Source organism: Hipposideros armiger, unplaced genomic scaffold (assembly GCF_001890085.2).
Source record: "Hipposideros armiger isolate ML-2016 unplaced genomic scaffold, ASM189008v1 scaffold_3, whole genome shotgun sequence".
NCBI lineage: Eukaryota > Metazoa > Chordata > Mammalia > Chiroptera > Hipposideridae > Hipposideros > Hipposideros armiger.
This window is the reverse complement of record NW_017731353.1, coordinates 6,146,506-6,160,403: the sequence shown is the minus strand read 5'-3', so window position 1 is coordinate 6,160,403 and position 13,898 is coordinate 6,146,506. Positions and strand designations below refer to the sequence as shown.

Genomic DNA, 13,898 nt, shown 5'->3' with positions numbered 1-13,898 from the left:
GAACGCTGCCCCGCCCCCAAACCTTCCGTGGCACCCCAGCTCCAATCTCCCCTCATCATTGTAGCTGACCAAGTGTCCCCAAAGCCACCTCATTTCCAGACTTATCCTGTAAGCAGCATTTTGCACCTGCCGTGGCTTCTCTCAGCCAGGAGGGGGGCCTGGAAGACGCTGCCCCATGTTCAAGATCCTGCAGAGCACGGCTGTGCGTCCCTGCCCAGGCTCTCGGCCCAGCGGCTGAAATACCTTCCCTGACCTGTGTCCTCAGCTTCAGTGGCCAGGTGAGCCCAGACTCTGGACATGGTCTGGGAGGCGCTCTCCCTGGAGGCCCTGCAGGGCCTGGCTGCTCGTGACAGTGTTGGCATGGCTGGTGGCAGCCCCCTCGCCCACATATGTGAGTGGCGTTACAGGCACAGGCTGCAGTGTCTGGTACCCAGCACATCAGTGTTACTCCTTCCACACCACTCTCAGGCCTCACTTGGGGCGCTGTTCCCAGCGGGGTGGCCCCAGGCCTGGCTCCTGCCTGAGCAGGATTCTGTGGGCCACGCTGCCTTTGAATGAACAGCCCGCTGCTCATCTCAGCTGCATTTGGTTCCTGCAGGGTGCACCCAAGAATGCCAGGTGGCAGAGGGCACCTTTGTCTGGAGATAGTAATTGTGACAAACACTCAGTGATCACAGCCAGTGAGGGGGGCAGCCGAAGAGGAGGCCACAGCAGGTCCTGCTGTGCGCGTGGCTCCTCGCTGTTCTGGCTGCGGGAAAAGAGCATGAGACTTGGTCCCTGCCTTCAGGGAGCTGCTGTTCATTCGGTGGGGGCAGCGCTACCACTGGCTGCCCAGCTGTGGACAAAATGTACCAAGGCGGCCGGTCAGCAGCAGCCAGTCTCTCGGTCATGTGCAGGGAAGGAAGCCAATGGACTGGGCGGCTGAGCGTGGATTGGGGTGAGGAGGACACTCTTGATGGGGTGATGACAAGTGAGAAGGTAGGAACGTGGAAGACATCTTCAGGAGGAAAGAGGAAACTCCACGTCAAGGGAGAGGATTGTTCGGGGCTGCCGGGCCGTGCTGTGGGTCCCCAGCTAGGCGAGGCTGCTCGCATGAGCAGGACATTTCCCGGCCTTCTGCTGAGGCTGTACCTGTCCGGGTCCCAGAGGACGTAAAAGGACACGGAGCCCTTTGGCCAGAAGAATCCTGGAAGCTGAGCCCGCCCTACCGAGCGGGGCAGGACAGCCGCAGCCTGTGTGAGGCGAGGGGAGGGGAGGAGCGTGTGCAGGAGTGTGCTGCGCTGGCGTGGGGTGTGTGTCTGGCCGTCTCGGCCAGGCTGCAGAAGGGGCTGCTGACACACCCCGTCCTTGGCCTTCCAACCCCCCCTCCGCCCGCCACAGGCAAGCCATTGGGCCCCCGAGACGCAAGTTACCCGCATTTCACACGTCAGTGGGGCTGACCAGCCTTACAAATGTTTAGAGACAGAAAACAGCAGTGCCCTAAAGCAGTTAGTTGGAAACACGTCAAAATCAAATAAAGCAGAAAGCTATGACCCATGTCCCACGTCATTTGTGTTCCGAGGAGAGCAGCTCCGTCATCAGAGGTGAGCATAGCGCCACTGCTCCCTGTCGGGGCTTGTCTAACGCAGCCACCTCGTGACTGTCACCTCGTGACTGTCACTGGGGGCCGTGGTCCACCTCACTTTTCGTGGCAGCATCCAGCCCAGTGCCAAGCACGGAAGAGCCACGCAGTGAGCTTTGTGGAGCGAATCACTGAATTATCTTGAACTTTTCCTCCACGTGTTCCCTGAAAACGAGAAGGCATGAATTTGGGCAAAGGCCTCTTTCAACGCAAGCAGCCTGGCTGGTCGTTACATCGTGGCCCAAATGGACACTCTAGTTCCTTCTCAGTGTCCCCGCCAGACCAGGTCGTGCACTCTGACTCTGCATGGATGGGTTCTCTCCAGGTAGCCTGGTGGGAATGGGCTCTCATACAGACATTAGAGGCTCGGGCTGGGGTCAGGGCCCCGGCTAACAGTGGCTGCTCTGTGTCCCCCTCTCCACAGGGGTGACATGATCAAGGTGCTGTTCAGCACGTCCTCTGTCCAGGTGCTGTGTTCTGTTTCCTTCATTTTGACCCAAGCACGCACACCTTCCCACGCTCTTCTTAAGACGCTGGTCTTTCCCAGGGGCCAGCACCCACTCTGTCGTCTGGTAGCCACTTCAGGAATCCTTCGGGGCCAAGAGCCTGCCCGAGCCAGGAGTCTCACCGTGGAGCAAGCAGCCAGTGTTTCTGTTTGCATGGAAATGCCCATATTTGAAAACAAAGACATTCCTATCTGGGGTTTTATAAATCTGGCCCGTACACTACAGGCTTTCCCCCGTTATTTCCCTCTGTAAAATGATGGGGAATACAATTTGCTAAATAAAAAGGCATAAAAAAAAAAGCCTCGAAGGTCAATTTACATAAAATACAGCTTTATTTGAGAGCGTGTCCCCGAGACAAAGTCCCTGTTTAAAATGCTTTATGGTGTTTGAAATCTCAATTGTTCTTGATATTTATTAGTTTGGCAAACAAGTTACCGTGTCCATGTCCCCTCGGAGACAGAAAAATAAACCATCTCAATGATCACTTACCTCTCTAAACACAGAGAATATGTTGTGTGGTGAGAGCATCTCTGAGCCGCCGGGTTACAAACAGCCATGTCACTTGCAGAAAATGAAAACTGGGGAGGAAAGAAAGAAATACCCAGAGCAGCACAGACACAGGAGGTTGCTTTGTCACACGGAGCAGTGACATTCACATCTTTTTATTCCACAGTGCCGAAGATTGTGGTGTTGGGTCCACCCGCTGCGGGGAAAACAACTATTGTAAGTGTCGTATTAGGTGTCGTGATGCTGTGATCTGTCACTTAGGCTGCAGGGCTGGGATGAGGCTGCACCTCCCTGGTTTCAGCTGCTGAGCTTTGCTGCTTCTGCTCCAGCTTCTTAACTTATTTTCTTATTACGAGATGCAGTACATATTTGTAGTAGAAAACCTAGAAAATACCAAAAACAAAAAACAAAAACAACAACCAAACAAACAAAAACAACCCAGAAAATATAATTCTTCAACCGTCCAGAGATAAGCATTATTTTAACATTTTGGGATCTACCTGCCAGGGTGTTCTCATGGCTGCAGGACTCTGTTTGCACAGCCTTAGTATTGACCTGGGGAGAAATCCCTAGAAATCGCAGGGCTGGGCCAAACAGTATACATTTCAAAGACCTTTGCCACGGAGTCTGCAGATTCACCCTTCAAGTTTTAATTATGGACTAGCTCCGCCAATCAGAAAAGCATAGGAATGCCCAGATGTTACAGGAATTTATCATTTTGCCACATGATGATCCTTTTTCCATTTGAAAGCCAACCTTACAGATACAGTGAATACGTTATCCCACCTTACCCCTGTTTCGTGTCTCCGTCCTTGGAGGCCACCCCTGTCCTGAAGCTGCTGTGCTTCATGCTATCTGTGGTTTTAATCTTCAAGCTCCTTTTCCTGAAGTGCCAAAAACTTGTTAAAATTTTAATCATCTGAGATGGAACTCTGTGTCTTTTAAAAGCCTGGTTCGTTAGCATCAGTCTGCCCTCCCTGGATGACTGTCATTGCTGAGCGCCCATCCCAGGCCCCGAGGATGTGGCAGGCTCTTTCCCTGATGAGCTGGCATTTCGCTTTATTCTGAAAAGGCAGTAAGATGGCTGATTCTTGCACAAAATAAGCTGCTTGTGCTGTGCTTCAGAGTTAGTGTCCCCGTTCTGTGCATCTATCTCTCTGTCCATCTATCCGTCTGTCAGTCTTTGTAGTTTTTCTATTTTGTTCTGCAGGATTAGGCTGTCAGCTCTCACTCCGTTCTGCAGTCCTCCCACCTGAACCGCTGTTTTGCTGTTAGAATTGCAGGGGCTCCCAGACCTGGCTGGTACGAGCGTTACCAGGGTGTTTTGGAAAATGCAGGCTCCCAACTCTCCCCCAGGTTCGCCTCATCGGAGCCTCCTAGGGAGGCCCAGGAAGCCGGTTGAATAGCTTCCGAGGGGACTCTGATGCTGGGAAGTGGGGTGGTAGCCTCTGTGCCCCGACAGACAGGCTCAGGGAGCTGTGTAAAAGCAGAGTTGAGTCGCTCAGCATGAGAGCTGTCATTCGGCGAAGGACACTTGGACCACCTGGCTTCCTCCTAGTGCTGGCTCCTCTGTGATCACAGGGTCGAATTCCTGAAGCATTTGTGACTCAGAGCAGTCCCACCTTGGCTGAGGTCAGGGACTGACGGCTTAGCTGGTGTTTGTTTCAGCTTGTAGCTAGCTTGTCGCCTTTTGGTGAATTTGCTGTCCCCGCCCCTGACTGCTGTATGGGGACACACAGAACCTAATGTCACAATAAGATGATACATAGTACATACAGTCCGAACAGAGGGCCTCACAGGGCCCTTTCCTGAGGGCGTCACCGACGTGTCCCAGTTTGAGGAACGGAGAGAATTAAGGTTTGTACCTGCCCAGGAGAACTTCAGGGCCCTCGGAATCATCCTGACACCAAAATAGTCACAGTATAATCTTGGTATTAAAAACATTTTGTTGCGTTATTATTCCTTAAAGTTTATTCTTCCCTTGTGTAAATAGTGGCCATGAATGCACTGAATGCACAGTTGGCCAGAATAAGTCACCTCCCAATCTTTGTTTGAGGAAGAGTGCGGTGGTGACCCATATTTAGGTCCAGGCGCTGCATTTCCTGTCATAAGAATTTCCAGAGTTAAAAACTCGTGGTCCACAGAGCTTGGAAAGGCATGGCCAGGGCAGCTAAAGCATAGTCCCTTTGCGGGTTTTCCAGCTCCGTGGGGAGCCAGTGGCTGGTCGAAGGGAAGAGAGCCTGCAAGCGGAATTCCTAGGCTGGGGGTTGCTTTATGGGCTTGTCTCCCTTGGAGGCCTTCCCCCAGCCAGAAACAGTTGTGCTTTCCTGTGGCCCATCTGTTGTAGTAGAATATGGAGAGGCCTAAGCGTTTTAATGGGGTTGTCTTAATGATAGCTTTCACTAAAATTTTCTTTTCCTCTTTTCTTTCTTTAGGCAATTTGGCTTTGCAAACACCTGAACAGCAATCTTCTCACCACGGAGAACTTGATAGCAAAAGAATTTTCCTCTCTGGCTGCAGGTGCCAGGGGGCATTATCAGAAAGCGAAGGTAGGACTGGCCGTGGGGTGTGGCAAGCGTTCCCCAGGCTCCCCCAGACTTGCCCCCACCTTCCCCGTTAATTTTTGCTTCCTTTTGGGTTCAGTGAGAGCAAGTGCCAGGATAAGACGAGATGCAGGCAGGATGTGATGGAAGGAAGGAGGGAATTCTTAAATAGGACGCATGTGCTGCTGGGTGCTGAGGTGAGGGGTTTGTGGTGGGAAAGGATCAGGAATGAAGTGAGGAGGCCATGCTTGTACCGACGGAGCAGCCAAGGCGTGCTCCTTCTCTCCTCCGGGTCAAATCAGGTGGGGGTGGGCTTGTGTGTGGGGTGGGGGCGGGCCGGTGCTCCACCCACAGCTGATGCACCTGCTGGCCGGCGCCAGGACGTGGGGGCAGCTGAAAGGGTGGTCGCCCAGCGCTGTCCAGGGTGCAAAGACCCCACACACGGCACGTCAGGGCCGCCTGCTGCTGCTCAGGGCTCCCTGAACGCAGGGGCCGCCCTCCTGGGTCAGGCAGCCCCCACCCACGCTGTCCCTCTCACATACATCCCATGAGGACAGGCGGTCTGTTTCTAAAACCCCACCAACCCTGTATTTGAAAGACATTTTTTAAAAGGGAAACATAGGGCTTGATTATGTTGCTTCTCTTTAATACAACTAGAAACTTGAAACTGTTTCTTGAAAATCCCCTTTGGAGCATAAGCAGCTGGTCTTAGTCTGTTCAGGCTGCAGTCACAAAATACCACCGGCCGGGTGGCTTGTAAAGGACAAGGACTTATGCCTCTCAGTTCTGGAGGCTGGAAGTCCAAGATCAGGCACCAGCAGGTTCCGTGCCTGGTGACGGTCGTCTTCTGTGTCCTCACATGGCAGAAGGATGAGAGAGCCTCTGGGGCCTCTATTAGGGCATGAACCCCATTCACGAGGGCCGCACCCTCACAACCTCATCATCTCCCAGGTGCCCCAGATACCATCACCTTGGGGGCTAGGATTTCCACACATGATTGGGGCTGCAGGGGCCACGAGCGTTCAGACCACAGCAGCAGGGCTGTGCCCTTCCGGGCATCCTTCACAGAGACCCAGGCTGTCTCTGTTTGGGAGGGGAGACAGCTGAGGACAGCAAGGATCCTTGTGTCTGCTGAGCACTAAGTGTGAGCGGGGTGCTTTCCGGCCTCCCTGCTCCCCTCCTAATCTCCATGCAAGGTGGGTGCTGGGACCTACAAAGCCTGTGGGGGTTAAGGAATGGCCCGGGGCCAGGGCGGGATTCGGGCCTGGGGAGCCCCCGGCACGTGGCCCCACCAGCTTCTGCACAGGCTGCGGCCGCCCTGAGAGCTGGTGGGCCAGCTTCATCTGATTCGATGGGCGAGGTCGTCACCACGTGGCCGTGTGGTCACTGTTCCCGGTTGTTGAACTTCAAAGGAGTTTCCAGGCCCCGGGCGCCTCCAGTGAATGGTGGCTGGTGGGACGCCTGTTGTGGCCGGCCCTTGGTTGCGCAGGGCAGAAAGGAGGATTAGAAGGGAGACACACTGACTCCTGGGACCTGTCAGAGGAAGCACCTGCTCCTGGGCTCTGCGGCCACGCATCGGGCCCCTCTCCGCCTCTCTGAGGCCACTTCATCCTTCATCTCCATTCTCTCCATGGTTTTCTCTTCTGTATTTCTCGGCCACTCATGACCACCATCCTGTTCCTGGGTTCAAACTACTCACAGAGGCACCGCCAAGGCCCAACTCTCAGGAAAGGGGATTGGCTCTGGCCAGCTGGTCAGGTGTCCCCAGGGCCCCGTCAGTTCTGGTGAGGGGTGTGTGAAGAGGGCTCGGCGAGGCCGTGTGGCATGGACATGGCCTGGGGAGGTCCCTGGTGGGGTGAGCAGTTCTCAGAGATGCGAGGGCGACATAGGCGGACTCCCAACCCGAGTTTACTGATTGCAACAACTCGATAGGAGAGAAGGAGAACCCCATTCAGCAAGATCAGCCACCCCTAAGGGGAACCAGTTCTAAAAGTGCTTAATCCAGAGCACTCCCTGCCCCCACATGGCCTGGTGGGGACTCAGGGGGACACGGGATGCCCCCTCGCTGCCCCTCCCAGTCCACAGTCCTGCAGGAGTCAGGGTGTGCAGTTATAGTTTGAGGGGACACACCAGCTTTTGGTGGTTAGAGAGAAGTGGTTATCTCATTTTGTGCAGAAGATAAGCTTCTCAGGGTGGGGGAGGGGGCAGGCTGATTTCTAGGGTACAGATGCTTTTATGAGGTTTATAACATTCAACGGAGAGGAGCGAGTTTCAGGAAATTCCTCCTGGGTTTCATTACACTAATTATCAGCGTATTTCAGGCCACATCGAAGTGCTTTCAAGGGCTTCTTGTTGGGGTTCTTTGCTGGGAAGCACGGGGTGGGGGGCGTGGGGGCGGGAAGATGAAAGGCACGGACGTCAGGAGACTGATCAAGGAGTGAACAGTTTAGAAGAACCCGAATTGGTGCGAGTCGGGCCGCTGCCCGTGGCCTTGGCCGTGGATGGCCGCCTGCCCGCCAAGCGAGTCCCCTCCTTAAGTGTTGTCTTTAAATCGTCTGTGGATTTGGAGCCTTTACAGCTCTTTGCAAGCAGGAATAACACCTTCAGAAACCTAATTTCCTCCTGTTAGTCCTGGCTCCGCCCTCCTCCGCAGAATTCCCTCAGGCTGCGTCTGTTAACCAACCCCTCTCTGTTTTAGGCATTTCCAAATGGTTTCTGAATACTTCCTAGTCACCTACTGTGTGCCAAGCACTCTCCTGCGGTGCCAGGGGAGAGCCAAAGACCAACGCCTTCTCTTTGTCCCCGGGGACTTCTGGCCAGTGGGGAGACCGAGGGCGCCATAAAACTGGGCATCACCCAGGGTACAGTCTGGGCTTGACCTAAGGATTTGTTTCTCAGTTACCTGAGGAGCTCCGGGGTCCCAGCCTGGTTCTGGGATTTAGGGGTTCCATGGAGCCATCACCACGGTCACGCTAAGCAGAGCCTCCCTAAAGGGCAGAACTGTGATGCTCATGCGTGGAAGGTCCCAGAATCAGGCAAAGGGCCCCCGAGCCCATGTGGGCAGGGATATGCCTGAGCATGCTGGGGGTCCAGGTGACCAGGGATTGGAAGGAGCTTTTTTGTTTTTAACTGTTTATCCTAAAGTATTGTAAAGATATACATGCTCAGTGTTTCCTGTCAGCCACTGAAGGCAGTGGTGTGGGCCAGGCCTTTGCAGAAGGTTTGGGGTAGTGGAGGTAATTACAGCCCCGGATGGGGACAGGTAAACCCGAGGACCAGACTCTAGCTCCTTGTCAAGTGGCTGTTCCCACTACAGGGCCTCTCTTCCGGGCCGCCTCCCTCTGTGGCCTGTCCGGTGCCAGGGCGTGGGGTCTGTGCACGCCCTTCAAAGTCTTGCCTCCCTCCCTCCTCTGGTCTCCTGCCTCCCGCCCCCCTGCTGCCTTTCAGCACCTAGAGAGTTCCTGGCATGTCAACCCACCCTGACAACCCCGAGAAGCAGCAGAAACTTTGAAGTGAGAGTTGTCTTGAAAGGACTCTCTGATGGGCTCTTAAGTGAGCTCAAGTCCAAGCACTGGGGCTCCTTCCCCGCCAGGCGGGAGGGGCGGGAGTCAGAGACCCGGCGTCTCAGCGGCTCCCCTCCGGGCTCTGCTCTGGATGGAGGTTCATAAACGCCTATGACTCCTGAGCGAGCGTCACCCAAAGGCGACTCAGGGGCATTAGGGGCCCTGAGAGTGGGGCCTGTGATGGGACCACACTGGCTCGTGTCGTCCTGGTGAGGAAGCCAGTCTTGGAGAAGTTAGTGAGGCGCCCCAGGAGGCAGAGCCAGGGTTTGAACCTGTACCCCTGGCTGCCTCTGAACCGCAGCTGACCCCTCCGAGGTTAGCACCTCAGGGCTCTGCCCGGGCCCCCGACACTGGGAGCTGGCAGGAGAAGAAAGGCCCAAATGGGAGCCAACACAGCCAGCTCTGCCCTTGACAGCAGGGAAGCAGGCTGGGTGTTCCATTGTCGCCGAGCCGGGAGATCAGGGCTGGGGGGGCCTGGGCTGGGCCTTCTCTGGAACCAGCAGGGGCTTCACTGGGCTGCATCGGTTGGTCTCTGCTTCTCCCCAAGAAGCTAACGAAGCGTTGGGGCTCGTATGGGAGAGCATGGCAGGGCTTGGGAAAGAGGAAGGCAGATTCCTGCAAAGACAGTTTGGCAGGGCTCTGAGAAGCCCCCTGGAAGCCCCTGCTGCTGACATGACACATCAAAGCTGGCATCAGGACAGCACCGCGGCAGGGGGCACCCAGGAGGGGTGAAGCTCAAAGTCACTGGCCTGCCCCCCGCCGTGCAGACTGCAGGGGGCGCTGTGCCCCACCTAGACCTGTCACCTTTCAACCCTTGTTCTCTGACTGGCTCGCACCCCCCTCCTCTCCACCCCGACCCCCACGCTCCAGTACCTGTTTGAATGCTGTCTCCTGAACAAGTGTTGTTAGGGAAGGGGAATCCATCCGGAGAAACTGGTTTCAGGATGGAAACTGGCTCTGCCTGAAGTCACGAGGGTCAGCAGGAGGCAGGAAAGGCTGGGCGGGGGCGATGTGGAGGGCAGGGGCAGGGCTGCCCACCCGCCTCCCTTCAGCCTGGGGAAGTTTCCTGGCATAGCCAGGAGGATAGGGACACGGGCAGGAAGACACCCTCCCTCCACAGCAGCTTGTCCCCTGTGAGGTAGGGCCCTTGAGAGCTTGAGTTTGCTTGAGACAGCGGTTCTCCAGGCGTGGTCCTTGGACCAGATGCATCACCTGAAAACTTGGTAGAAATGCAGATTCTCAGCTCCACCCAGACCTGCTGAATCAGAAGTCCTGGGGTGGGGCCAGTGACTGTGCTTTAACAAGCTCTTCCAGGATGCACATTCAAGGTGAGAATGTCTGGCTTAAGCAAGAAATTAGCAAGGGGGGGGAGGGGAGACAGGACAGGTGGAAGGACACAGAGGTGACTCAGGAGATGTTGAAACCAGGGACTGATGCTGGCTGGCCTCCTTCTTGTCTCCCTGTCCTCTTTTCTCTACATGTCATTCATTCGTTCATTCATTCATTCTCTCCGGCTCTCTCTTGTTCTTGACTTTTGCTGTCCACTTAGTAGAAGCCATTGGAGCCCCATAACTTTTAAGTGGACACATTACAAGTCTGGTTCCCATCAAAGACGCCCCCTTCCTCATCCTCTCACGTCTGCTCTGTCTTCCTCTTCCAATTCCGTATCACTGGAAAAGCCATTCTGGGCTTGAGAGCCCTGGTTTCTCTCTCTCCCTTTGTTCTGGCTTCATTCGCTCACACTCCCCTCATGCCTGCAAAGTGGCTGCTGCAGCTCCAGCTCTTACATCCTGTCAGCTTCAGATCCAGTGGGAAGCAAGGGTTTCTGCCCCTGGTGATTGCACTCATGTCCTGGGCCTGACTCTCACTGGCCAAGACTGGGTCATGGGCAGCCTCTGAAGCAATCGCAGTGGCCAGGAGTGAGATGTATGCGGACCAGCTTGCACCAATCAGGGCCCTCCTCTGGATCTGAGGGTGGGTTTGACCCCACTGAAACCGCACCAGCAGAAGGGCAAGAGGGTGGCTCCTCAAACGCACTTTGGGGTCTGTGTTTCTGGAGGTGGGGTGTATGGATGCCGGGCAGAAAAATAAAAACAAAGCTTACAGCATTGTTGCTCATTTCTTCTGGCAAGCTGTGTGGGGCCTGACGAGGCCAAGACTAGCCCAAGGCCACCGGGCAGGCTGGAGCTGCAGCAGTCACTATGAAGCCACGAGTCAGAGAGGCTGTTCCAGGAATCCCCCACCCCCAGCAATGGGCCTTAGTGTTTGGAATTTATTTCTACCTCCCACAGCCTTTATCAGAGATGTGAGTGGGAGTTGGGAGAGATTTTTGGGCCCTGGTTGTGCACTACAAGGGGAGGTGACACCGACCAGGCGTCCGTGGCCGCCTCGGCAGAGCTGCTGCTTCATCCAGGAAGGAGCACGTGGGGTTTATTAAGGTTACTCAGGGCAGTACTTGCCATAGCACTGAGTCCTTGCTGGGGACCAGGCATGTCCCAAGCTCATCACATGTGTGATCTCATTTAATCATCATGGCAACTCTTGGAAGCATGTTGTCTTCATCTCATTTACAAATGAGGAAACTGAGGCTCAGAGCATTGAAGGTACTTGTCCAGGGCCACTCAGGGTGGCCAGGGCCCAAACCATGATCGTCTGAGTCCCTGGCCAATACAGTGGCCCCCAAAGGTCTCCCTGGGAACGGTCTTTCCCCACTCGGCCTATCCTCTTCCTGAGGCCAGAGGCCTGCAGTCTCCTCTCCTTCCAGCTCCTGGCCCGCTCCTAGGAGCCGGGAACAGGAATGCCAAGTTCCCAAGGATGTCCTTCATCCCACCTTCATATGCCAAGCCAGCCTGAGGAGTGTCAAGGCGGGCAGAGGCTCAGAGGGAACCTGGAGGCACTCGGGTGGGGGTGGGGGCACCGGTAAGCAAGAGCTGGAGGGGAGCGGGGCAGTGGAGCCGGGAGAGGGCGGGGCCACAGCAGGGCCTGGGCTTTGCAGAAGCCACGGGGCGTTGGCCAGGGACCTGCAGAAACTGTGTCCACACGGCTGGGTCCTCAGGTCTCAGCCGAGTCCCAGGGCTGCCAGCTGTGTCCTTCGGAGCTCGACAGGCAGGGCAGGCCTTCACTGTGTGTCCTCTTTCCTGCAGTCAGTGCCCGGCACGCTGCTTGTCAGGCTGATTCAGGAGCGCCTACGTGAGGACGACTGCGTCAAGCGGGTAAGAGGCCTGTGTGGAGCCAGCTCGGCTCCCCGGGAGATGGAGGGTGAGGGGCATGTGTCCATTTCCTAGAGCGAAGATGACCAAAGGCCTTCAGAGGAGGGTAAAACAGACAAGTCAGAACTCGGTGGAGGTCAGCCAGTGGCTGTGGATTTCACCTTGGAAGGAGGAAAAATAATGTGGAATCTGGGGTGCCCATCAAAGTTCCTGTAGGAGAAGAGCGGCCTGTCCCAAGGGGTCACAGGAGAGCGTTTAACAGAAGGACAGCTGCGGAATGGGGGGTGTAGATAGGCAAGCAACCAGCCCTAATGAAGTCACCTGAGACCTGTAGTGTGGGGAGCTGGATGGCCCTGAACCTGGAGGGGCAGAGGGAGAACTGGGGGTACCCCGAACTCTCCTTCCATCCTCTGATCAGCCAGTGCCCCCTTTGGAGGTTGAATCAATTGCCAACGGCCAATGATTTAATCAGTCATGCCGGTGTAGTGAAGCCTCCATAAAACCCCAATAGGATTGGGGTTGGAGAGGTTCCGTGTTAGTGAACATGTGGGGGTGCTGGGAGAGTGGCACCCCCAGAGGGCATGGAAGCTCATGCCCCTTCCCACATGCCCAGCCCTGTGCATCACTTCCGCCTGGCTGTCCCTGCACTATATCATTTTATAGTAAACCCGGAGCAGGCCCAGGTCACGCACTGCCTGTGACCAGCTGGGGACTACCTGGTAGGAGCTACAAAGCAATCCATGTTCGACTCTTGTGCTAACCCTGGAGGCAGGTGGGAGAGGCCACACTGTGAACTGAGGATGTCTGCCACCAGTACCACGCCTGGGTTAGCTCTGCAGGGTCTCAGGGAGTCACTAGAGTGGGAAGAGTTGTGGTCACCAGGTTAATGTAGACTCTGATTTGGTGCCAGTGCTGAGCCTGGAGCTACTCAGCAAAAGTCTCAGAGCACACTGTGGCCAGTTGCTGCCTGCCTGGGGGTTGCCAGGCTCTGATAGTTTTCCAAGAAGAGTGCAATGGGGGCAGGGCTGGCTGCTCTCGGAGAAAGTGCCTCCAGCTGTGCGCATATTGGGTGAGGCAGGGTCCCAGCTGAGTCAGCAGGGCGGAGCTGTGGAGCTCACCAGGCCAATCGGGTTCAGATTTGGCCGTAAATGGAGGGGCGGGAAAGATGGCGCCTGCCTGCCGGCTGCTGCACGGGAGAAGGACTCCTCACAGGGAAAATGCTGACTGTCCTCCAGCCCTTGCTTGGCAGCTGCACACCTCAGTCTGCCCCCCGTATGTCTCCGACGCCCCCTGAGTCACCCTCCCTCCTCTGCAGCCTAAGGCGAGCGAGTCTGTGCGCCGGCCATTTAAGAGGACACCTGGGTGTCCTGCCACCTTCTGTCTCACCCTTATGGTCAGAATCCCCACTGTTTTTCACAGACAAATGTTGTGGGGGCTCCTCTTCCCAGCACCAGTGCTCCAGGCTGGAGAGGCCGGTGTGGGGCTGGGGTCCCTCACTTCTCTGGGGGGAACCTCCACGGCCGAGATACCCCTCCTGGTTCTCAACCGCCACACGGAGGTTTGGAGCCAGCCCAGTTCACGTCTCCACCCCTCCTACCAGCCTCGACGTGACTTCTTTATATCCTTAGTTATAAAGCTTCTGTTCAGCCAGACTTCAGGTGGTTCTCCAAGTTGATTGTTCTATAATTTAGTTGTAATTTTAACGTGTTCACGGATGGAAGCAGGCCCGGTGTTTATCTGCTCCCCATCTTGGATCTCTGTCTACCCAGGACATTTTAAATGTTGCTCCGAGACTCTGAGTCTTATCTGAGTCCCATGTCACATGGTGATATGTTTGTCTTAGCAGGCAGTTGACTCAGTTGGGCTCAGGTCACAAGTTCCAACCAGCTTCTCTGGGTGGTGGTTTTGGTCCCACTTCTGTTTTCAGAGTCTTGTGGGGCCATGCAGTG

General features: G+C 55.6%; 1 protein-coding gene across 4 annotated transcripts in view; it reads left to right on the top strand.

Annotated features, from left to right (window-relative positions):
• Positions 1-13,898, top strand: part of AK8 (adenylate kinase 8) — a 112,395-nt gene that overhangs the window by 6,578 nt on the left and 91,919 nt on the right. For 3 of the 4 annotated variants that reach the window (XM_019641434.1, XM_019641438.1, XM_019641452.1), the window contains 3 exons: positions 2,801-2,850; positions 5,070-5,183; positions 11,884-11,952. In XM_019641434.1, coding sequence (XP_019496979.1) covers positions 2,801-2,850; positions 5,070-5,183; positions 11,884-11,952 — 233 coding nt within the window. The remainder of the gene's footprint in view (positions 1-2,800; positions 2,851-5,069; positions 5,184-11,883; positions 11,953-13,898) is intronic. The other variant, XM_019641446.1, reaches the window with a different exon arrangement.